We start from the raw sequence: 25,895 nt of genomic DNA on the forward strand, positions 1-25,895 counted from the left end.
CTTAATGTGTCAAAAATTTGCCAGTTTAGCCTCATTTAACACTCAGTGCCCTGCAGCCCAAACATTTTGTTTTGTTTTGTTACAAATAAAACTAGTCCTGATACTAGAAGAAAATCAGAGTGAAATAGCTTAAAAGATGAGAAAAAACAATTACATATTCCCTAAGAAAATAATGCTAAAAAGGAATTGTCCATCTAAGGCAGACATGTCCAAAGTCTGGCCCGGGGGCCAAATGCGGCCCGTGGTCAAATTTAATCCGGCCTCCAGCCACTGTCCTAAAATCAATAACGTCTGGCCCGCACACAGACTTAATAAATTGGTCAGCAGTACTGCAACCAGCATATGAAGTAGCTTACACACTAAATGCTGCTCCTCATTTACCCACTAAAAGGCAGCAGCACTCTAAGCAACATTAACCCGTGTGACCCTTTACTCCCAATTTTATAAAATGGCGACAACAAAAAAAAGAAAGTTGACTGGGACGGCCGACGCCTCAAGGATAGGTGGAAATTGGACTATTTCTTCACTATAATACGCAACAATTGTGTCCGCCTCATTTGCAAAGAGACAGTCACTGTTTTTAAAGAGTTCAATGTGAGGCGATATTACCAAACAAGACACGCTGACATGTACGACAAGATTACAGGCAAGATACGTCGCGAGAAATTGAAGCAACTTGAAGCTAGTTTATTTCACAGTAGTATTTCGCAAGAGCCCGAGAGTCAAAAGAGAACGCCACAAAGGCTAGTTGCGAGATTGTTGAAATTATTGATTTAAAAAAATAATAAAGCCAAATCTGACGCACAGAATGGCTTGCTAAAATTTGCTTGAATATATTGTTCTACGTAAAGGACGTCAGCCAAGGTCGGCCCCCCACATTTTTACCACACCAAATCTGGCCCCTTTTGCAAAAAGTTTGGACACCCCTGATCTAAAGTGTGCTGAGAGGGACAGAGCAACACTTGTGTTCGACAGGTAATGAAAGTATACAATACAAAAAAAATAACTTAATAATTATTTATAAGGCAAGTGTCTAGTTTTAGTAATTAAAAAAAAGCATTAATCTCATGAAGACCTGACTTCCACATACATTGACATCACATTTTAGGTCATGTATTGCCTGGCTCTGCCAGACTATTCTCCCTGTATTTTTCAAACACTGAGAGAAATAGTCTGGGAACCATCCCATTAACGGCCTCTCGAGCAGGTACAAAATCAATCGACAAATCAGATTCGTTTATTTGCGTGACGTGTTCTTAACGAGCAACGTCACTCTTGCGCGTCGAAAGTCGTCTCCACAACACAGATGGTCAACGGGAGAGCCGAGAATATGTTCCAATCCACGTTAAAATCAGTTTTAAATTAGCAAAAACACATCGACACGAGTCATTGACAACAGTCTGTCTCGCGCTAGCCATGTTGAATAAACTCCGCTCTCTTCGTATGTTTACTTCCGCGCGCTAGTCCCTCGTCCTTCCCTCGTCAGTTTACTAACGTCACGTCTGCCCGTCGCCGATTGGTCCACTCCGCTGTCTGTTTGCTGTGGCTTGCTCCGCCCTGGAAATTGTATCCGCTTGAATGGTGGCCAGACTCAATAGCTGGAACAGCGGTGAGTCTGGTGTACCAGGCAAGGTCATGTAGGCAACAACATTAACATTTTGTATGCAAGTGTGGCCTACAGTACATGCGCCAAATTGTCATGTCCACACTGGTGGACGCTGGGTCTCATATATTAATATTTTTTACAGGCTGACGGCCTTTTAAGTTGCCGCCAAAGTAGTTGTTGTTCTTCTTTTTGTGGAAACAAACCACAAAGTTCCGTTCCTCTATTATTCGTGAACGGATCTTCTTGAAATTTGGTAGCTATGTAGCGAGGGCCAGTAACCATTGATCCTTGGAGTCTGATTTTTCATCAGAGCTGATTAGTTACTAGTATTTGCAAAATTATTGTTGCGTCTAGGTTACAAGTAGGCATGTGCAGGTTACCGGTTTCAAGGTTTACCGTGGTATTAAAACGTCACGGTTTCAAAACCACAAAAATTTTCCGTCATACCGTATTAGCTATTTTTTATGTCCCAAATATGCAGCGAGAAATGGAGTGGGAGTGCTGACTCCTGCCCCTCCGGTTGTTGATATTTCCGTGAATGACGTTACTCTGTGCTATATACTAGAGGTGACACAATGGCTGAAGGTGGTGAGCTTTTTCCGCTGTCAAAAAAAACCCAAATTCGCTTGTATTGGAGTATTTTGGCTACTGAAAAGAAGCAGACGAACGCGGGTTAGAGGAGGAAGGACATCCGACGACAAGACTTGCTTGCGGAGGGTGGCTGCAAGGGGGGAGGAGAACACCTCAAACTTGATTTCACATTTACGTGACAATCATCTGTCACTTTATACAAAATTTAAGGTAAGTAAATGCTGTCATTTACATTTACCACCAGCTACGAGAGTTCTCTCCAGGGTGTTTAGTATGTCCAGTGATAGTAAAACAAATACTATGACGTCACGTAACTAGCTTGTTAACGAGAAAGATAATGTGGCTAGTCAGCATGTAAGAAGAAGGCTAACCGGGTTCCACTCTACCATTAGCCAACTGTTCTAAAGTCATCCGCTCTAGGGAACTTGCTAACAGCGCCGCATTGTGCGGGACAACAATATAGGAAGTTCCGATTGGTACCGCCGCTGCTGACACCGACGGAACTAGTTGGAAATTCCTATATTGCGGGTTGTCCTGCACAATTCGGGACTGTTGGCAACGTTAATTCTTTCGCCATTGTAAACATCTATATAAGTATAACACCATTTACCATTTACCATCTGTAAACATCAAAATAAAATTTTCATAATCCAGCCTGTGGCGTTTTTCCTCTCTGGCAACACACTCGCTCTCCATTAATATTAAATTAATTAATAGTAGTAGTGGTATATTAACCCAGCAAAGGTTAACATACATTCCTGCATCATAACTTGGACTGAGAGAGGAATATGTAGAAAATGAGCAAATCTCTAAAAATGTTGGGATGGAGCTTCAAAGTCAGAGAAGTGCTAATATGCATATATTTTATTTATAAGTGTTTTTACTTTTTTATGGAAAATAATTATTTTTGTTCTATTGTTTAGCAACTTGAGTTGTGGCTGTGGGTTTAGTCTATAAATTGTATTTATTTAAATTTTATTCAAAATATTTCAGTTATTTATTTTATGGTTATATTATTCATTTATCTTAACATTATATTCATGTCGATGTGCCAATTTGCAAATATGTTGTGAAAATTTTTTAAAATCCTTTTCAATGGAATTTTTTTTAACCCGTACATCTCAAAATTACACATTTTAGAGCTATAATTGCTATACCGTGATACCGCGGTATTTTTGCTTAAGGTTATCATACCGTCAAAATGCACATGCTTAGTCACAAGTTAGCCAGTAAAAGGCATGTGCGCTCTTCATCACATCCATCAGTCTGTAGTGTGCTGTGACACACGCTTGATTGTTTATCATTAAACATTTTTGTATTTTTCAAATATATATTTTCATAAATAAATGACATTTTAAACACTTTTATAAAAACTAAATTAGTAAAATTAAATGAATAAAAACGCAAACACACTTAAAATTTTTTTTTTTTTTTTTTAAACTGGGACGAATTCATGTTTCAATGCCATTGACGATGCGGGACATCCAGTCCTTTGTCAAAATTTATTGGGTGTCAATATCGGCCAATGAGTTAAATAGGACCCCTATAAAGGATTAATATCTTTTTGACTCTGCTGCATTGAATATTTCCGATACCAGATTGTTTTGGCCTTAATACAATTGCAAGGCAGGTAATAGGGTGCGACGTGCATGTACATCAGTGAGGGCTGTGGCTTAGCGATTTCACAGAACAATCAATCAAAAGCCACCCATACCTACTTACCTTTGGTTCACAAAGGGTGTGGATAGTTCTGAAATAAGACGAAAGTTGGCAAAGTAAGGCAGCACGCCGCGTGTCTGAAATGACCCAAACAGAAAAAACTTACTCCAAAATGCAAACTAAGAAATTTAATTCTATTAGTTTAACACATGATGCTATGAATATGATCTTACCAGCACATATCCGTATGCATAGAGCGCCGCCAAGTGGTGACAGACAAAAAATTTGTCTCCCATAGTGCTCCAATTACATGCCAGCAGCAGCAAATCTGGAAGGTGACATATAAAAATAGAACTGATAAAAATGGTATTGTGTAAATATCCACTCAGAGACAATAAAAACTATGGTTGTCTTGCTTTGTGCACCCAGAAAAGGATGGACTTCTGCATGTTTTGGATAGGAAAATGCTGTGCGAGGTGTTTTATATCATCAATATTGATTGACCCTGAGGAAGGAGCGATTGTATAAGCAAAAATGACAAAACAACTCACCATACAGCAGGTAACCACAGGTTATGGCTACATTTAACTTCACCAAACTGGGGTCCCCCCTGTGGAACGGCATAGAACATCATGATAAAAAAATTCAATCAATAAAAGAAATTGAATCAGTAGATAAGTAATCTAATTTTTTTAATAGAACACTGTGCTAATCACAAGGCCCAATCAAATTAAACAACAATGATTGTCTGCTGTTGCCAGTATCTGTGATGATAACAGTTATGCAGGTTTAAAAAAAAGAACCATGTCATTCACTTATTACAGGGCAACTGACTATTCTTTATATTAGATTTATCAATTAAAAAAAAAAAAATCTTAAGCTCAAGGACCTGGCGTCCACGCATGTGGACATCACATTTGGGTCATGTGGACCACCACATGAACATTCGCTATACAATAGCGTACTGCATGAATGCCATTTTTAGACCGTGATGTTGCCATCGTAACATGGAACTGGGACATTATAGACCCGCCCTCGCATACAGTCCATGTAATTTCTGCTTGTTTTCTCCAGTAATCTTTCAAAAAAGAACATGCCCGTCAAACACTGCTGCTATGGAACTTGTAGAAACGGCTCATGAAGGATGTTTTCTTCATATGTTTCCCGAAACCAAAAAGGAAAAAATGTGAAGAATGGATCAACGTGCACGGACGTCCGATAGACCAGTCTGACGCCAGCAAGGTGAAGCCATTCACATTTCATATGCGGTAAACATTTTGTTGGGGGCCATGGTCCTATAGAGGACGAAGAGGTAAGCCATTTTGATATTTTTACTTATTTTTTTTGCGTAGCGTGGCGTTTTGCCGTGCTGCTTCTGTCTGATAATGAATGACCTGAAAAAAAATTAATATCGTATCTGACTGCCACTGTTACATTTTCTGTTGTAAATAAAACCACTTTAGTAAGGGGAAACGTTTATTTTTGAACCAATCCATTGTAGATTTGGCTTTATGTTTTGGATCATTGTCCTGTTGGAAGATAAATCTCCGTCCCAGTCTCAGGTCTTGTGCAGATACCAACAGGTTTTCTTCCAGAATGTTCCTGTATTTGGCTGCATCCATCTTCCCGTCAATTTTAACCATCTTCCCTGTCCCTGCTGAAGAAAAGCAGGCCCAAACCATGATGCTGCCACCACCATGTTTGACAGTGGGGATGGTGTGTTCAGGGTGATGAGCTGTGTTGCTTTTACGCCAAACATATCGTTTTGCATTGTGGCCAAAAATTTCAATTTTGGTTTCATCTGACCAGAGCACCATCTTCCACATGTTTGGTGTGTCTCCCAGGTGGCTTGTGGCAAACTTTAAACGAGACGTTTTATGGATATCTTTGAGAAATGGCTTTCTTCTTGCCACTCTTCCATAAAGGCCAGATTTATGCAGTGTACGACTGATTGTTGTCCTATGGACAGACTCTCCCACCTCAGCTGTAGATCTCTGCAGTTCATCCAGAGTGATCATGGGCCTCTTGGCTGCATCTCTGATCAGTTTTGTCCTTGTTTGAGAAGAAAGTTTGGAAGGACGGCCGGGTCTTGGTAGATTTGCAGTGGTCTGATGCTCCTTCCATTTCAATATGATGGCTTGCACAGTGCTCCTTGAGATGTTTAAAGCTTGGGAAATCTTTTTGTATCCAAATCCGGCTTTAAACTTCTCCACAACAGTATCTCGGACCTGCCTGGTGTGTTCCTTGGTTTTCATAATGCTCTCTGCACTTTAAACAGAACCCTGAGACTATCACAGAGCAGGTGCATTTATACGGAGACTTGATTACACACATTTGGATTCTATTTATCATCATCGGTCATTTAGGACAACATTGGATCATTCAGAGATCCTCACTGAACTTCTGGAGTGAGTTTGCTGCACTGAAAGTAAAGGGGCCGAATAATATTGCACGCCCCACTTTTCAGTTTTTTATTTGTTAAAAAAAGTTTAAATTATCCAATAAATGTTGTTCCACTTCACGATTGTGTCCCACTTGTTGTTGATTCTTGACAAAAAAAATTAAATTTCATATCTTTATGTTTGAAGCCTGAAATGTGGCGAAAGGTTGCAAGATTCAAGGGGGCCGAATACTTTTGCAAGGCACTGTAATATATAAAAACAGGGCATATGGTGGTAAAGGATAGATTTTTTTAAACAGGAGAACGTACACAACAAAAAGGTGTCAATGACAAAGCAAACTCTGGATTAGGATGGCTCTTTTTCCCCGTCTTTTTCAGCCCTCATCACTCAAGCCATCTCTTTGACTGAAAATTTTTATGTTCTTTACCAGTGAATTTGGCACCAGGGACATCATTTTGAGACAGAATTGGTAGGTTTAAGTCAGTAAACATCTCGTTCGTACACTATTTCCATGCATTTACTATTAGGGACAAATGGAAGGTTGACCCGCCTAGCAACAATTGCTAACATCGTGAATATTAATTTGCAAAAGTGACGTGTTGCTGAAAGTACGCCATTGTGGCCTACATGTTGCCTGGCACGGCCAGACTGTTCTCCCTGTATTTTTTAAACACTGGGAGAACAGTCTGGGACCCAGCTCCTAATTGGCCTCTCGAGCCCGAAGGAAAGCAACCGTGCAATCAGATTCGTTCATTTGCGGGACATGTTCTTAACGAGCAACGTCACTCTTGCGCATCGGTAGTCGTCTCCACAACAACACAGATGGCGAACGGTAGAGCCAAGAATATGTTCCAATCCGCAGTAAATTCAGTTTTAAATGATCAGAAACACATCGAGTCGCTAAAACCAACAGTCTGCCTCGCGCTAGCTATGTTGAATAAACTTCTCCGTTCTCCGCTCTCCTCGTATGTTTATTTCCTTGCGCTAGAGTTTCTTGTCGCTTTACCAACGTCACATCTGCCTGTCGCTGATAAGTCCACTCCGCTGTCTGTTTGCTGTGGCTTGCCCCGCCCTGGAAATTTGATCCGCGGAACGGTCGCTCTATCGCTGGAACAGCGGTGAGTCTGGAGTTCCAGGCAAGCCTGCATGACCTAAAATGTGATGTCTACATATGTGGATGCCAGGTCCATATTATTCTTATTAATTATTATTCTTATTATAGAATGTATTTATTAGAATTACCTGTATTTACATTTTATATGAATAAGAAAAATGATAAATTTATAAAACATCTATTAAAAACAACAACACATGTACTAAAATTAAAATGAATAAAATCAGAAATATACAGTACATGACACTTTGAAGATCTTTTTATTTTTTTTGAATATTTTATTAATATTTCATATCATTTAACTCATGTTTCAGTGCTATTGATGGCACTAGACGTCCAATCTACTTTGATTGGGAGGGGCAGTTGAACATTCATTCATTCACCCCCACCCCTCCCAGTCAAAATGGATTGGATGTGGAGTGCTGTCAATGGTAGCCAATGAGTTGACTGAGGGTCCAATTAAGTGTTAATTCTGCAAATAAGTTGTTAAAACATGCAATTCAATATTTTATGCAAGGATCTGCATCACTGACAGCCATGAGCAAATGACACTTTAGATGTCCTCACAAATACTGTAGCATCTGTCCAAAACAACAATGAAGTTTACAGAGACATCTGATCCTGGTCACAGTCAGGTGTCATATAGCAAATGAGCAGTGCAGCGTCTGTGAAATGGAGCCCATACGCACTGCCTTTATTAACCTGAAATGAACGGGAGCTCAATATCTCCTGTGGATGACCCCAAATTCCACTGTCAAATTTTAACATACACATGTCTATAAATTTGGCCTAACAAAAGAGAAATCCCCAGTTGTCCCAGAAATAATTCAACAATTTATAGAAGAAAATGAACAGAAATGATAAATTAACAAAAATCTTCCAAAAATCCCAATTCAAATGGAAAAAACACACAAATATAGTCTGTTTATGGCCCCCAATAACAGTGTCCAGTTGATTCATTTTTTAAAAAATTTCATAGTATTTCATTCATTGCCTGTCATTGACAACGATAGAGGTCCAATTCACTTAAACTGTGAGGACTGGCTGTGAATGCTCATGTTTCAGTGTGATTGATGACACTAGACGTCCAATCCATTTTGATTGGGAATGTGCATCTGCTCCTCCCAGTCAAAACGGCACAAAGCTCTAGTGCCTTCAATGGCAGCCAATGACTTCAATGAGTGCTCTACAAAGTGCTAAACTTATTTGAGCTTTCTCTGTCTTTTATTATTGTTTCCTTATAAACAAAAGAATTTAAAAATCGGAAATCAAATTTTGGGTGAAAATCAGAATAAGAATAATGTCACTTCAGGAGTGTGTTACACACCTGTGGTCATAAATTTTGAGACTTTTCACCATTCAGCTGAATGAGAAAATGGGGTGTACAACCAGTCTCGTCAGAACAGCAGCGTGACTTTCAGTTTGTTGAGGCTAGCATGATTTAAGTTGGCGCTTAATTATTAAGCACTAGAACTCTAAACCTTAGGAGCAATGCCTATGTCTGACACACAATGAACTCTGTCCGAGCACATCACTCCTTTTATCTAACTTAAACTTTCACCGAGCTCTGCATGCGCACGACGTTTTTAGCCAACATGTGAGCCCGCTTGCCGGCCAGATCCGAGCAAAGGGACACCCGCTTTGCTTTAACAGGCCCGAGTGCTTGCTTACCAAACTAAAAATTTGTCAGAAAGTATACTTTTATTCACATTTTGGCTGGGAATTTCTAGCCACTGATTAGTGTGCATCAGAACTTTAAAAGCGCCATGTTTTTGAGGAAAAATTTGGCCTGGTATGCTACTTTATTTAAATGTTGATTTGATGGTTTGTCTGTGGCAATTCCAGCAGTAGCAGGTAGTACAATGCTGTTCTTGTGCTAGGGCTCCCGATGATCATCCAGCACAATCAGATTGGTTTAAGGATTATTGCTTTCACCACTGTTGTGTTGCAAGGATATTTGTATTTACATGTAGTTAGAGAGGGTGGGCTCACTAAGAAATTCAATCACAGAAGTCGGTAGACTGTGTTGTAATGTACAAAGCTCAAATTAGAACAGTGAATTCAAATATTTTCAAAACAAAATCTCCTTTTCCTCACCACGTGAAGGGAATTAGAAATGAAGGAATCCAGCTCGGGACAAGAGCAGATGCAGCTTGGGTCCCCTTTTGTCCCCTGCACTTCTTAACCAAAGCCCCAGTCCCCCTTCACACACAATTTCTTTTCTCCCTCTTATGAGCAACACTGACCAGGGCCAACAGGGAGACAATAAGAGAGAAGGAGGAGCACTGCATTGATTTGACAGAGATGTAGGCTGTTGCAATGGCCAGCGGGAGAGACGAGGCTGGCTGTGGGGAATGATGGGGTGAGCCTGAAGAAGATTAGGCTGTGATGTGGTTTACTACGGAAAAGGAGCCTTTTTGGTATGACTCAAGTCTGTGTGCTGGGAGATGAGGTGGTAAAAATGAGAAAGGGGAACAGAGAAGAAAGACTATTTAGCCCTTTCTTGCCAAATGTATCACATTTGATACAGTTAGAATTTCATGATTTTGAGACTAATTCAGAATTTTGAAATATCTTCCCTCAAAATTAAAAAAGAATGGATGCAAGTCAATTCATGCATCTGCAGGTTCCATGAGAAAAAAAAAAGGATTTAGCAGGGTTATAGAGATTAGAGCGCTTATTACACATATTTTTTTCTTTTTTACAAACTTGAAAAAAAGGTTTCATTAAGACCTTATTTTTCAAATTTTGTGATTCTCTGACAATTGCTTCATATTGCAGGTCTTAAAGGGTTAAGGAAAAAGAAGTGCGTTGTAAAGTTTATAGCACGAATGAAAGCCAGGATTAGAGGTCTATGAAATCATGATAAGGATTTCTTATCTATTTCTATTTCTTCTCTAAAATTGAATAGTAAATGTTTCAATGTAGTGTATATCAGGGGTGTCCAAACTTTTTGCAAAGGGGGCCAGATTTGGTGTGGTAAAAATGTGGGGTGCCGACCTTGGCTGACATCCCTTACGTAGAACAATATATTTAGGCAAATTTTAGCAAGCCATTCTGTGTGTCACATTTGTTTTTTTTGTTTTTAACTTACTAATTTCAACAATCTCACAATTAGCCTTTGTGGCGTTCTATTTCGACTCTTGCGAAATACTGCTGCTGTGAAATTAAACTCGCTTCAAGTTGCTTCAATTTTTTGCTGCGTATCTTCCCTGTAATCTTATCGTACATGTTAGCGTGTATTGCTTGGTAATATCGCATCACATTGAGCTCTTTAAAAACAGCAACTGTCTCTTTGCAAATGAGACAGACACAGTTGTTGCGTATTTTAGTGAAGAAATAGTCCTATTTCCACCAATTCTTGAAGTGTCGGCCGTCGCAGTCAACACTTTTGTTGATTGTCGCTATTTTAGAAAATTGGAAGTAAAGGGTCACACTGGGTAATGTTGCTTAGAGTGCTGCTGCCTTTTAATGGGTAAATGAGGAGCAGCAGTTAGTGTGTAAACTACATCATATGCTGGTAGCAGTACTACTACTGACCAATTTATTAAGTCTGCGTGCGGGCCGGACGTTTTTGATTTTATGACAGAGGCTGGGGGCTGGATGAAATTTCACCACGGGCTGCATTTGGCCCCCGGGCCGGACTTTGGACATGTCTGATGTATATCATTTTGGTTTCCCTTACCAGACAGGATTGGCGTTGACCGCGTCATCGAAGCATAGAATGTATAAGCAAAAGAATCCTACAACCAGAGCGTGAACGGTCGACACCAACCTGGAACACAACACATGTACTGCATTAGTTTAGTTTGCATTTGTCTTTTCCCCTTTCACGTGATCCCCACCTACACTACGATTCAAAAGTTTGGGTCTCCCTACTACTTGGGCGGAACTATAAGGCTGAAAAATAAAATCAAGATTCATTCAGCAAAAATTTGATTTACGATTTTCCTCCTCCCACCTATATTTTCAAAGATGCAGTGCAGTATGGTATGTACTCCCGTAGGATTTTTGTGCCAGAATTGTTTTTTTTGGCTCTTTTGGCTTCTATAGGGACCAAAGTGACAGAAAATGAAGGGTGCCAGATTTTCTGACCCCCCTTCACCTTTCTGAGCGCCCCCTATAGAAAACAGATGCCTCAATATGTGAAAAAATGTAATTCAATCCCATGGAAATAGATAACATTGTTTTTTTCTGTTGATTCTGGAACATCTAGGCATGCTGATGGACATACAAAAAATTGAGTAAAATGTTACTCTTGGAAATGCATAATTTTCAAGATGGCGTCCAATTAGGCTGCCAGGAGCTTAAAATGGCTATATCTCAGTTTCTATTTGAGCTACAGACCTGATTTAGGTGTCTTATCATAGGTTTTAGGGCTCAAAGAATTCAACTGAATAGGTTAAATTGTCATCCTTTATTTATTTATTGTCGTACCCAAGATGGCGTCCATCCTACGGCATTGTCTAATTGTACAGAATTGGGTAAAAACAACACATTTGCCGATTTCATTGAAAGAGAAAATACGTCATACTTAATGTGATAAATGGTGTTTAAAAGACATTGTGTGACATTCAATTAAGCATACTGCAAAAACCCACAAAAACAGAACAGAACAAAGATAGGTTACCATAAAGGAATTGATAATCTATTTATCGTCACTGTCCTCTTCTGGAATGTCCTTTCTAGTGTTTGCGCAGTCTCCACCATCGCAGGTGATTCAATGATGGCAGGTTACTCTGAGGGTCGAGTTGACTTTGATCGATATATGGATGAATAATTGAAGAATTGATTTGATGCCATCAGGAGGTGACTTAGGAAGAAATGAAGTAAATAGGGATTCTCAAAGTTGTCAAATATCCCAGTAAATGACCAGCTGCGTTTTTGCAGATGTCTGCCCGCAGTAAGTTTGCAACTTTCTTCAGGTTGCCAATAACTTGACCATCATTCATTGTGGAAATACTGCAATCAATAGCTTGGCTTATGACAGTTGATTTAACAAGCTTGTCTGGCTCATTTAGCGCAGTGACCTTACAAACTGGACATCTGGAAGTCGCTCACTAGTGATCTTTTTCAGATGCTTGCGATAGTTTGTTGTCTCATCAGCATCCATGTGATATCTTTTCAGGATCAACAAGTAAGCGTCATTGACCTGAGCCATGTCAAGAGTAACATCATACATGATTGCATTTTGAATGGCGAAGATTAACTGTTCGTTACATAAAGAGAGAATGAGTGATTCTTTATGATGATCTTTCTTTCTTGTTTGGGTGCGTTTTGAATTGCGCAAGCAATCCCTGTGATACACACTTGCTCCTTTCGGACAGATTTTGACCGTTTAGGTCTCACAGATCCTGTAGTAATTGGACGCCCAGGTTTTCTTCTGGAACAGCCTGGTAGCTGAGATTGGGATTGGTTAGTCCTGAGACAATCAATTTTATTCTTGTTTATAACAGATTTTCGACAATCAATATGGTAATGAACTAATTTCAGTTCCTCTTGATTTAGGCCAGATAAGTAGTCAAAAATGTTCCAGAAAATAGCATTTACCAGTGGACCATAAAAATGTTGATCTGTTCTACATATTCTAAGCTGCATCTCCCCCAAATTTGGTGTCATACAACTGAAGCACAACAGTTCTACAGCCATTTTAGTAAAAGTAGTCCCAGGCGGACTTCTATTTTACTGTTCAGGGTGGTCCCAGAATAGATGCCCCCCCCCCCCAAAATGGGGGTGGGGTCAGAAAATTTGGCACCCTTCATTTTCTATCACAATGGTCCCTACAGAAGCCAAAACAGCAAAAGAATCAATTTTGGCACAAAAATCCTACGGGAGCTGTTTTTTTTTGACATAGCAAACCACACTAATACATTAAGAGCAGAAGACAGAGACATCTGAAAAAAAGTTTAACAGCAATGGAAAAAAAACAAAACAAAACCTCAATTTAATTAATAACATTGATCTATCCCCAAGTCTACTGTTACTTACCAAACCAAAGTTACAAAGAGTAATTTTTGTAGTAAGAACCATTATCTGAAGGGCACCAGTCAAAGAATGTATGTATTGTTCATTAAATGGGCATGTCTTGAAGCACACTGCCTCCCTCCTTGCACTTAAGTCATGCTTACATAACAAACAAGTTGAAAGCTCTCTGGTTATGCAATAGTTGGCCATTATACAGTTAACAAAATCCCCTTCAACTTGTCATTAAAAACCCCAATGATTTTAAATATTAATGGTGAGTATTGGTAGAAATCGAATAGAGTGGCACCATTGATAAAGGGCATTAAGCAATGACAAATGCAGTCATTTGCCCTCTGAACTGTTTTTTACAGCACTGTTCTGTTCACTGTTGTGTTTGTGTGGAATAATTCTGTTTTGATGGAGCGGAACATCAAATAGAGAAGTTGCATCATCAAAAACAGCCCGACTTGCTTTTAGAGGCCAATTTGAAAAAAAAAAAAAATCAATTTGAAAAAAAAAGAGGTTCTGCTGCAAATTAATATAAGTGCTTTCATTTCAATGTTGTCATTGGCTTGAATATATCTTAACAATTAACAAAGTTCGTTTATTTTTTCTTTGAGCGTTTTGGCCTTTAGTCTAATGCAAACTGAACATAATCACTGGAAACTCCATCCAGGATGAGGAAATTTCTAAACTATAAACACTTTTGATTTTCTCTGGTTTGACAGCTTACTGTACCTTCTTTTCTCTCCTCTCACGCTCGTTCTCTCTCCGCACTCCGATTGTTTTTGTGTAATTTTAATTCTTTGCAGTTGCTGCAACTCACCTTGAGTTCCATTCTGTGTGTTTGGTCGGAGGCAGTAATCCATAACTTGGAGAGATGGCTGAAGAGAGAACAGGACTGGCCAGAGAGAAGAGTAGCTGGAAACCCACAAAGCTACCAGCTACCACAGTCAACTCTCTCATCTCCATCTCTCACCTAAAGATGACAGAAGGACAAAGTGAAGTAGATAAGATGGAGGAAAGCAACACCCAGGGTCAACTGAGGTTTTCATTATGGTGTTGAATTAATGGTACAACATAAATTCAAAGACCAGGATCCATAACCTAAGTGACCTGAGACCTCATGACAAGCCTGGTGCTTTGTAAGGAGTGACAAGAAGACAAATAGGAGAGCTATTAAGTAGAGGTGCACGATAATTATCGGTCCGATAATATTATTCGGATTGGGATGTGTGCGTTTGTATACTGGCAAAACAGGAGTGGAAACAAAGTTTTGTTACTGTTCTAGAGGCCATATTTTTCCTTCACTGAGTTATAAACCTTACTATGGCAATTAGCAGTTGTTTGCATTTTACAGTGTTATGTTAACAAGTTCTTGAGAGGCCTTTTGGTTATTGATAGGCTTGCTGTTCTATAATTGCCAGGTTAAGAAAGTTGTTTCATGGACCAAGACGACAAAAGTCTCTCCTGTTGCACCAAATGTTTTATCTGCTGACAAAGCACAATACCTGTTGTTGTTAGTTTTAGATCAGCGCTCATTGATCAGGGGAACACAGAGTCAATGATATTGACTGATTGATTGTGATTGACTCAAATTATATCTATTCGAAAAAAAAATGATGGACAAAAAACAATGGCCGACACAGAAAAATCATTCTGGGCCTGTAAATAAGGTACACTTTGTAGACTTTCTTTAAATAGAATAGAGCATAATTTCAAAGTAGTGTCCGTGGCACATGAGCGTGCTGTAAGGGGTGTCAAACTCATTTTGGTTCGCGGGCCACATTTATGAAAATTAGATCTCATGTGGGTCAGACTAGTTTATTTTTTCATCACATGAGTTAACTCACTGGCGGCCATTGACAACTCTAGACTTCAATTTTGACTGGGAGGGGAACGAACGTTCATTTGGCTCCTCCCAGCAAAAATGGATTGGAGCATATCACCAAAGGTATTTTATAATACTGTAGTTCCAGAGATTTCCAGTAGTGGCTGGCTTCAAAACTGAGAAATGCCCTATTCACTTGAATTCAAAACCAGTCTATTTCACCATCAAAACAAATCTCTTTAAAACCTGGGTACAAACTGTGAATTTGGTCTGCTCATGTGCATGTTGGACTCGTTCGTTCAACTGCAGAACTTTCATGATGCTGGCCATCATCCGTCGACAGTCCCCAAAGCTCAATTGTTATCTTGAATTAGTATATGCTAGTAAGCTTTAGCCTGTGTAATTAAGGATTGCTGTTTAGTTGCGTATATTAACAGATTTTAAGAGGAGCGTTGTTTTGTGTCATTTTTATGCTGGTAGACACTGCAAATTCCATCAAAGCGAATGTCTTGGCCTAGCCACAACAAGTTAAAAATCAAAGCAAAAAGATGAAAAGAGCCACGTAACTGGACGTCTATCATCGTCAAAGGCACAGAGTTAAGAGCATTTCGAGTAGGGCTGTCCCAAACGACTAATTTTCTCCCGATTAGTCAGCCGACTATTTTTACGATTAGTCGACTAATCTTATAAATTAAAAAAATTTTTTTTTTACTAATGTAGCAATGAAATTTTTTGTTGACGCTTATCAATTCAAAAAACATATTGGAACACGTAAATTATTTACTTAAGTACAAATAAACACGTAAATAACAATAATAAATCAAAAAATAAATGAGTTCAAATGCTGATAGAATTAACTAGTGCAAAAGAATGGCATGTAAACAGATTCAGAACACTGACTTCCTTTCCAACAAACACCTCACATTAATATTATAGTACTATATATAATAGTATTATGATAATTATAATTATTCATTGCCAATCAGATTTTTCATAAAGAGTGTCATTTTAAAGGTATTTTAGTGTAGAATCTGAATTTTGAAGTATGTGGGATTAACTCCAGAAATCGCTATTTATATGAAGAACATGACATGTTTTTATTTTGAAATGTTTACCGGAAGTACGTTCGCTAAACCGCTAACTTCAGCTTTACACTCAGCAAAAAAGCACTTTTTGTAATTGCAAGTAGTGTCAGTAATAGATTTTTTTGGGGTCATTTTTTCGTTTGCAAATGTTGTTAACCAGTCATTTTTCTTGTTTGAAGTGTCACCTTTTAACCGCAAATTTGCTTTCACGAGACAACTGCCAATGTTTTATAGCAGGCTAAAGTAAGTTGCCTTTTTCCCCCATTCACCTCAGTGTAGCAGTGCTAACGTGTTTAATATGGATGTGTTTTCTTATTTTGTATGTCTGAACTTTAATTATACAGCTTGTTGATAAGAGAAAGGAACTGGAGCCATCAGCACGCACGCACCAATGTATGCACGCACGCACGGACGTGCGCAGCGATAAAAGGCATCCGTGAAAATTACCGGTCTCATTTTTATTTGCCGTGCGATAATTGGACTCATTGCATATCGTGACAGGCTTAGCAACTTCAATAAAACATGTCGTTAGTTAGTTAGATGGACTTACAAACTGGTTGACGGCGCTTTAGGTGTTCATTCTCGGCCGACGTGCAGCCAAGCTTGGCATTGAAGAGGCAGGACAAAACAGTGTACCCTCCTTTGTTTCTTTGAAATAAGTCAATGTTTTGGACACTCTGGTGCGCTTTTTTGTCTTTGTGCCGCTTTCCCCGCTTGCATGCAGAGCGTCCCACATTCTGAACTTTCCACGCATATATTTTTTTAACCCTTCATTAACCGTCGACGTGATGTTTTGCTCGTCGACGGATTTACGTCATCGATGACGTCGACTATGTCGACTAGTCGGGACAGCTCTAATTTCGAGTATTGGATGTCTTCTATAGTGTGTCGGTGTGGGGGTTCGGTTTGTTCCACAAAGCCTCCCTGAGTCATGTAAAGTGTATTTTCTCTTTTACCTGTGAAATACTTATAATATTGCCGGTATATTAATAAGCATCCATTCATTTTCTCGAGCTAGCCTGGGAAAATATAGTGCTCTCGTTTTATCCCATAATTCTGCTGAAAATAAGTGAACAGCCAATGGTAAGTAGAAAATCATCCCATGAAACAATTTATTGCACCAATAAAAAAATATATATTTTTGTACCGTTCTGTGATATTTTTTATATAAGGCAGATTCATTGTGTTACCATTGTATTGCGTTGTGGTGTTAAAATACAGCATTATTCAAACTCATTTACAGCAATGTACTGCACATCCAATCCATTCTGGGAGGAAGGTGGAAGTGATCCTTCACTGCCAGCACTCCCAGTTGCATCAGGATGTGCATCCAGGATCCAGCATAAAATTATGCCAAGCAAATAATGCAACCTTTGACAAGGCAAAAGTCACTAGAACATTATTATTTGTGTATGCAAACATCTAATATTAAACATTACAATAAAATGCACCAACCTAAACTATACTCATCACCCCTTGCTTAGTGAATAAACACCAAACTACTGTGTGAGGGAAAAAAAAAAACAGTACGGCAGTACACAAGAGAAGCGCTTATCACATGCCTTAAACAATGATTAACTCACATTTGCCAATTATGTCCTTTGTCTGTGTGCATAGAAAAGTCTTTTAGTTCGGCCAACCTCATGCAGCGCATGACACTTCAGGCATGTCGACTGCTATATTTATACTAAAATGGACATTGTCATGTTTGCAATAGCCTTGTAATAGCCTACACTAAACAAAGCACATGACATGGCATTCCTTTTAAAGTACAGTGGAACCTTGACTTATGAGTGCTCCAAGTTAAAAGCTAAATGGTGAATGGTGTTATACTTGTATAGCGCTTTTCCACCTTTCAAGGCGCTCAAAGCACTTTAAAACTGCGTTAAGAGCCATTGCTTGTTTATTCATTTTATGCCAGGTTATACCAGTTAAAATATGAGAAATGAGCGCTTATCTAGTCAACTGAAAATTAAAGGGGTTTTTCTATAGTTCTATTATGAAGTTAATACTATTTATTTGGAGGCTGACAACACAAATTGAGAGAAAAAATGTACTTAAGACAGGTTTCGTCCTTTATTTATGTTTCTTTTGTTGAACATTTAACTTTTTTTACACCCTTTTTGGAGCAACTATTTCTATGTGATTCAAAAATAAACAAAGTTAAACCCAAAAAAGACCTGGCAACCACATATGTGGACATTACATTTTGTAGTCTACATAACCCAAAAAATGATGTCCACATATGTGGACACCAGATTAAATTATAATTATTTTAGTTTTTTATTCATATGTAGTAATATGTTTATATTTTATTAATGGATAAAAAATGCAAATTCAAATTTTATTTAAAAAAATAAAATAAAAAAAAATTGTTGTTCATCTTGTTGTGCTCTGCAATTGGCTGGCAAACGATTCAGGGTGTACCCCGCCTACTGCCCATAGTTAGCTGGGATTGGCTCCAGCTCCCCTGTGACCCTCATGAGGATAAGTGGCTCGGAAAATTAATGAAAACTTCATAAAAACAAAAATATACAGTAGTTATTGGCCCCAATGATTTTTTTTCATAGTATTTAACCCACTGCCTGTCATTGACAACAATATACGTCCAATTCACTTAAACCAGTGTTTCAACGTAACTGGGAAATGTTAATGAATGAATTCACACCTCTCAATCAAAAAGGATTGGACGTCTAGAGCTGTCAATAGACCCCACTCACATGACGTCACAACCACGCCTCTGCGCCATATTGTCCGTCAGCTCGTCGTGTTTACGCATTACCGCTACGTAAATTCCTCCTATTATGGTGTGTTTTTCTGCTTGTTAACATTAATAATCAAAATGTTGAAGGCGTGTGTGGCGGTTGGTGGCAGTAACAGAGAAGATAGACGGAGAGACTTGAAGTTCTACTGTATTCCGAGAGACCCGGAGATGAGAGCGAGATGGACTGCTGCAATTCAACGACAAAACTGGGCACCAAACGATCACCACAGATTAAGTAGTCGTCATTTTATATCTGGTAAGATGCATTTAATATATATTTAGAGGGTTTTTGGGCTGACAACCACAATTAAGATCATTGCGAGGCTAATCGCCGACAACATACAGTTTCAAATTCAAGATGCTTATTTCTTCCACCATCATTATTTTTTGAATAATATTTAGCTGGTAACAAGTGAAAGAAGCTGGCCTCGTCTACGGATCATCAGTTAAACAGGGGTGTCTAAACTTTTTGCAAAGGGGGCCCGATTTGGTGTGGTAAAAATGTGGGGCTACCTGGGCTGATTTACGTAGAACAATACATTTAAAGAAGTTTTAGCAAGCCCTCCTGTGTGTCACATTTGCTTTTTTCTTTTTTAATTCATAATTTCAACAATCTCACCTTTGTGGCGTTCTCTTTCGACCCTCGGGCTCTTGCGAAATACTGCTGCTGTGAAATTAAATTAGCTTCAAGTTGCTTTAATTTCTCGTTGCGTATCTTCCGTCTTGTCGTACATGTCAGCGTGTCTTGTTTGGTAATATCGCCTCACATTGAACTCTTTGAAAATAGCGACTGTCTCTTTGTAAATGAGGCGGACACAGTTGTTGCGTATTTTATTGAAGAAATAGTCCAATATCCACCTATCCTTGAAGCTTCGGCCATCGCAGTCAACTTTTTCTTTATTGATTGTCGCCATTTTAGAAAATTGGAAGTAAAGGGTCTCACGGAGTAATGTTGCTTAGCGTGCTGCTCTTAAAGTGTTTCAAACTTTTGTGAGAATAGGCTGAGTTTCTGCGGACAAGATAGTTGTTGATATCAGGGTAGCAGATGTCAGGCAGAGACGGCGAAGACAGCTGGTCGAAAAATATCGATTTAGGCATCAAATATGGATCTGGTGAATGGGTAGACTGAAGCTTTTCCACATAACGCCTTTTATGCAACGCATCCAATGAGTTTACAGCGTCTGAAAGCACCGGGGCTTCCATGACTTGCACTATAAATTGCACGACAAATTGAAACCATTGAGAATACGGCTAAAATATGACGGACAATATGGTGGCCGGATACAGCGACACGTCATTGTGTGACGTTGGTGAGTGGGGTCTATAGCTGCCAATGAGCTCAATTCGTGCCCAAAAAAGGGTGAAGTTTGTTATACGCTTTGTCTTTTTTCATATTGTCTCGTGAAAAAAGTAGGAGTGCGGGAGGGGTGTGTCGGCAAAAAAATCGTAATTCACATTTTGGGTGAAAAAAAAAAAATCTTTTTTTGGCCAGATCGCCCAACCCTAACACCAGTGAGTCTTGAGCAAATGCTTCTCAAATTGAGCTTGTCGAATGCACCATTCCCTGTAAAATAGCATGTTCATCAAAAAGCAGAGGCATGCCTTATGTTCGGAGGAGCCCCACCGCCTCTTATTGTCTGGCAGCAGTGCACATTCCGGGGCCACGACGATCGTGTGCTGCATGAGTCTGAATAATTCACGCACATTCTTCACCTGGCAAGCTGTTTCGCGCACAGCCCCCATGGGAGGATGCAACACGGATGCTCCTCACTGCGGCTGACAGCCCGGGTAGGAGATCCACTCCCACGTCCACATTTGACCTTGTTCCACATGACTATCCTGCCGTTGTCAGCAACTCGCCACCCGTGACATATCGACTAAACATAAATAATAGCGGTTCAATTTCCTCTGCTTCGTTGGAAATCCAACCTCGTCGCCGACTAAGCCATTGCTGCACCGCACCAGTGTCTCTGCCGCGCATGAGTCCAAACAATCAGCCAGCCAAATCTTATGAAAGTCTTAGAGGAGAAATGGAGAAATGAATGCTGATTCACGGTTGGCTTTTCATCATGACAGGCACACAGACGCGTCAAATTTGATCATTTATAACGCCGATTGTAATTGTTCTCTCTGGCGCACCTGCTATGTGCATTAGATTAGCGTAATTTTTGAAAACTAATATTTGTTTGGCAGGTGGTTTGACTGCATATTTAAAAGAATTGCGGGCAATGGCGAGATAATTAGGCAGCGGTTGTCTGCACTAACATAACTAGATAACCGACTGGTTTCTCCACGCTCTGTTAGGCGTAAAACGAGTTTCCCCACGGCACCCGCTTCCAAACCAGTCCATTTTCAGAGAAAAAAAAGTAGTTATTTTCTCTCGCCTTCGTGTGGTCATGCTGTTGCTGCAGCCACAGGCTAGCCAGGGAGGCTCGTAGCCTAAGATTTATACGGTAAAACAGATCTTATCTGACGGAGAACAACCACATGCGAGCTTGCACGTATTGTATATGACGTTGGAGGAGTAAAGGGCTTCGTTACCTTTTATCCGTCGCATAAGTGTGTGAAGGTCGGATAGGCTCCTGTATAGCCGCCGTCTTGTCCACTTTCTTACAACTTGACGGCTGCTAGCAAGTCGGCTAAACTACAAGCTTGCGAGCTCGCCTTTGCGCCTCAAGCAGAGGGTTAAAAAAAATAAAAATAAAAAAACCCCTACTCTGCCACGTAAACAAGTCAGCGCCACCATTACAACATGGTAGTACAGATTATTTTTTATTTTCCCATTTTTGTCTTCTCTGCATAAATTTCCAAACGACTTCGGTTTGAAAAGTTAAAACTCGCTTTATTTTGTTGACAGGGAGGACTGACGTATGATGTCACAAAGTATCCGCCCCTCCGTCGTGCACACTCCCCTTGCAAAGGAGACGCCCTCGAGGAACAAAGACCATTATAAATCTTTGATTCAATAACAACTCCACTATGGCATATAAATAACTAATTCCCTGATATTGTCGAAGATAAACGTCAAATTCATCGAAAAAAGGATGAATGCCCGTTTGATTGCAGTGCCGCCGCACTATATAAGCAAATAACGCACTGGGTGATGGCCCCCAGTGGTGCCATGCAATGCTATTCTTCAGACAAGTACCTAAATAAGTAATGAATAAATCATTTAACATTTCATTCGTACGGAAGGCCATACATTCGCCTTCCTCTATAAGTCATTTGAAATACAGTGTTTTTAATTATATATTGGCTTTTCTCTTTCTATTTAACAATTCAACTTTAAAATAGCTGTATTATAATTAATACAGTGGTACCTCTACATACGATCGCTTCGACACACGAACTTTTCGACATCCGACGTAAAATTTGACTCGCCATTTGTTTCTACATCCGACAACATGCTCGAAATACGACGACAATGGCAGCACCGCAGACGAATGCACGGCGGATTTTCTTGTGTGACAAATCAACACTGGTTTCAGAAAAGGTTGGTACAGGTGGTGAAACAAGGAAAAAGTTGACGCTTACCTTCTAAATGAAGATGCAAATGACAGAAAAATATGAGCGTAGGGTGGGCATCCGTGAAATGGCTCAACAATACATCTCCACGGTCCTCCTCCGACCATCGTTCGCCAGTCTTTATAAGTTAAGCTGACAATTCTTATTGTGGTAACATCTCCAGAGAAATCGCCAACTTCGCCACGTTTTTATCATTTATTTCACAACTTATTCAAAACAAAAACACCTTCTGTCTGCTGCAATTGACGGTGTTCTCAAGAAAACATTCAAAGTGAAAGTGAAAGTCAAGTTCACCGTCTCTCTGGCAGTCAGCCCCGCGGTGCGTTCTGGGTCAGCAAAAAACGTCCGCCACATTAGAACCCGATTCGTTACATTAATACAGGAATTATTATTATTATTATTATTATTCCGATTTTGATTTATAATTTATTTGTTTTGCTATGTATAATTGCCATTTGTAATAGTACCAGCAGTATTTTTTAAGGATTTAGTGAAGGTTTTTGGGCTGTGGAACGAATTAATGGAATTATAATGTATTCCTATGGGAAAATCCTGCTCGACATACGACCATTTCGACTTACAAACAAGGTCCTGGAACGGATTAACTTCGTATGTAGAGGTACCACTGTACTGTTACTGTCTCTTAGCAAATAATGTTTTTTTTTTTTTTTTTTTGGTGGCCGTGAACTGACTATAGTCAAAGCAAAAATACAGTGGTGTATGCAGTGATTAGTAATAAAAACAGTCAAAGAAATAATATTTTTTGTGACTGTGTGCTAGTTTTGGGGTGGGAGAACAATTAGACTTTCAATTTAGGGCACCTGAAAGGGTTGCAGTGGCCCGGTCTCAGTGTCATTGATGACACTTAGACGTTAACCCCTTCCAGTTAAAATAGATTGGACGTCTAGAGCTGTCAATGGCAGCCAGGGAGTTAAAATAAATAAATAAATAAATTTATTAAATGTATCATATTTATGATCAGCCCTAATCGGGAAATTTAACTTGCAGTCTGCTGTTCATTTACATTGCACACCACAGTGAACCACAAAAAATGCCAGCATGCAAGGAAGGACGAAAGGAAAAAGTGTGCCATCCCTTGAACTAAGGATGGTAGGGTCAGAAGCCAGGAAGCCAACTATTTTGCTTACAATAGATAGACTATAGGGACATGTCCATTTGTCCACAGCAGCATTCAAAGTCCAAGTCCTGACAGATGATATTTGTACGATGAGAACAGCATTCAATTTGTTAACTGGTAGAATAAATCTCTTGGAAATACAACTAGAAAAATAATTCTGCTCTGAAATTACATTCTCATATTACTGACTCGGTTTAGGGTTAATCATAAAATAATCATCTGATTAAAGTGCATGATTGAGTGAGAGAGTTTGCAACTACTGTAGTCATATTGATTAAATCAGCGTCTGATAGGACAGCCAAACAAGAAACAACTAAATGCAGAATAACTTCCTTTCTCCTGTCACAACAATATGTTAAATATTTATTTATTCACTCATGCAAATAGATAAAGACTGCAGAAAAATGTAACCATCACGGTATCACCGCACAGAGGCCTCTCAAAACAAACCAGAATGTGATAATGTCAAAAAACAAACACTTCAGTCTTGTTCTCCTGGTTGCTCGTGAGCAATAAGCCACTTGGTCCACATTAGTATTACCTATTGTGAGTTACTGCCGCAGCGCTGCTATGAACTTTGCATTTACAGTTTATTTTTTATTGTTGTTTTGTTTGTTGTATTTTGTATTTATTATATGTGTATTATTTACAGTTTTTGATAAGTTATTATGAATACCGGGTATTAAAACATGCCATTGCAAATGCATACATGCAATTCAATGCCTATGAAGTGCCCAGTGAATTATATTCCAATTTTTAAATAGGCTACAGACTGTGAAAGAATAATTAGAGATGAGCCTTGAACTCTGAAGAATAATGAAACATGATGACAAAATTAGGATAGTAGACTTCAGCAATTTGCAATGTGGTGGTATATTAGGAAATTATGCCTACAGTATGTTATGCAAAGCATCTCAGTCACAGATTGAATATACGTATCTATGTATAGACTAGTTTCCTGAGCAAAATATGGGCGGCGCCATCTTGGAAAATGTCAGGCTCTGAACTTCTGGTTTAGAAAGAACAACATGAATTGTGGTTGAAGTAAGGAGTGTGTTTACAAATTTAAAACTGCAAAATCAAAGCAGAGGAACCCACGGAATCTCCAAAAATGGATTCAGCATGACGTAGATGACATTCCGAGACTTTCTGCGCGGTGCGTGATCTCCTGGAAGCGCGTATATCTATGTGGTTGGAAGTGGAATGTTTTCATCAGCGACCAGCTTGTAGCTACAACGCGCCAGTGTGGATCTACCTCACCATACGCCTTGAATCGAAACCAGCTGCAGACAAGAAGTTAAGAATGTGATTTAAACCTAAGGATATTCATAAAAGATTGTATGATTTTTCTTATTACTTCATTGATCATTGGTGGCCAAAATTATAACAACCTGTCAGCCTGTGTTGACGTGAGGTTGAGATTGATATGTCGGCCACTTGAGTGACCAAAAATTACAAATTATATTACATTTGCCGAATGCAGAAGGGCTGACACGGATTTTGTTGTTACAAGGAAATACTACAAGGAATGTACATATAAATGAAAATACTATGTCATTCTTTTTATTGCAGATATTGATCGCAAGAAAACATTTGGACAACATGATTCCATTTCTTGTTTTATTTAAAACGATTGGGGCATGTGCAAAACAGGTCAATAAATCACAATTTATAAAATTGTTAGAAAAATAGCATACGAGAATGTGATATCAGACAGCAGAGCTCTGGAGCGGCTTGAGAGCCTCACCGAACTTACACCCGACATTACACAGACTGTCGACGGCCTCTAGAGCCGCTGTCCTTGGTAATTCCAACTCCAATAGCGTATCTTAAAGTTGCTGCAGTTAAAAAGCCCTTAGTTGGATTCGGGATCGAGCTGACGGTCCACCACGAAGCGAGCTGTCCCAGCATCTTGGCCACCCCGGGTAGAACGCACGTAGTCTCGATACATGTCCATCAACATACAGTAAGTGTTGATGTGAGGCACATCAACTTGGCTTCCCATGCCTAACAGTGTTTTCCACCTGTAAACAAACGAACAAAAAACTTGTAACACTTGCACTTATGCGTTGACATAATTGTGCCATCTACACGTACTGATTAGCAACAGGCTAGCATCCACAGCAGTACAATAGGTGTTGTAAATAAAATTAAAGATCATCACAATTGCAATCATCATTATAATAACAATATTTAATGTATGTTACTCCAGCTCC

The 25,895-nt window shown here is 39.3% G+C and overlaps 1 protein-coding gene across 3 annotated transcripts in view; it reads right to left on the minus strand.

Annotated features, from left to right (window-relative positions):
* Positions 1–21,886, minus strand: part of tlcd4b (TLC domain containing 4b) — a 28,202-nt gene extending 6,316 nt beyond the window's left edge. The window contains exons 1-6 of one of the 3 annotated variants that reach the window (XM_057817416.1): positions 21,558–21,886; positions 14,163–14,315; positions 11,058–11,147; positions 4,408–4,466; positions 4,090–4,184; positions 3,920–3,993 (exon numbers count right to left, since the gene is read on the minus strand). In XM_057817416.1, coding sequence (XP_057673399.1) covers positions 3,920–3,993; positions 4,090–4,184; positions 4,408–4,466; positions 11,058–11,147; positions 14,163–14,308 — 464 coding nt within the window. In that variant the 5' untranslated portion in view covers positions 14,309–14,315; positions 21,558–21,886. Of the gene's footprint in view, positions 1–3,919; positions 3,994–4,089; positions 4,185–4,407; positions 4,467–11,057; positions 11,148–14,162; positions 14,316–16,802; positions 17,269–21,557 lie in introns of those variants that run through there. The other 2 variants (XM_057817417.1, XM_057817419.1) reach the window with 2 other exon arrangements.
* Between the last annotated feature and the right edge of the window lie 4,009 nt (positions 21,887–25,895).

Source organism: Corythoichthys intestinalis, chromosome 16, assembly GCF_030265065.1.
Source record: "Corythoichthys intestinalis isolate RoL2023-P3 chromosome 16, ASM3026506v1, whole genome shotgun sequence".
Classification (NCBI taxonomy): Eukaryota; Metazoa; Chordata; class Actinopteri; order Syngnathiformes; family Syngnathidae; genus Corythoichthys; species Corythoichthys intestinalis.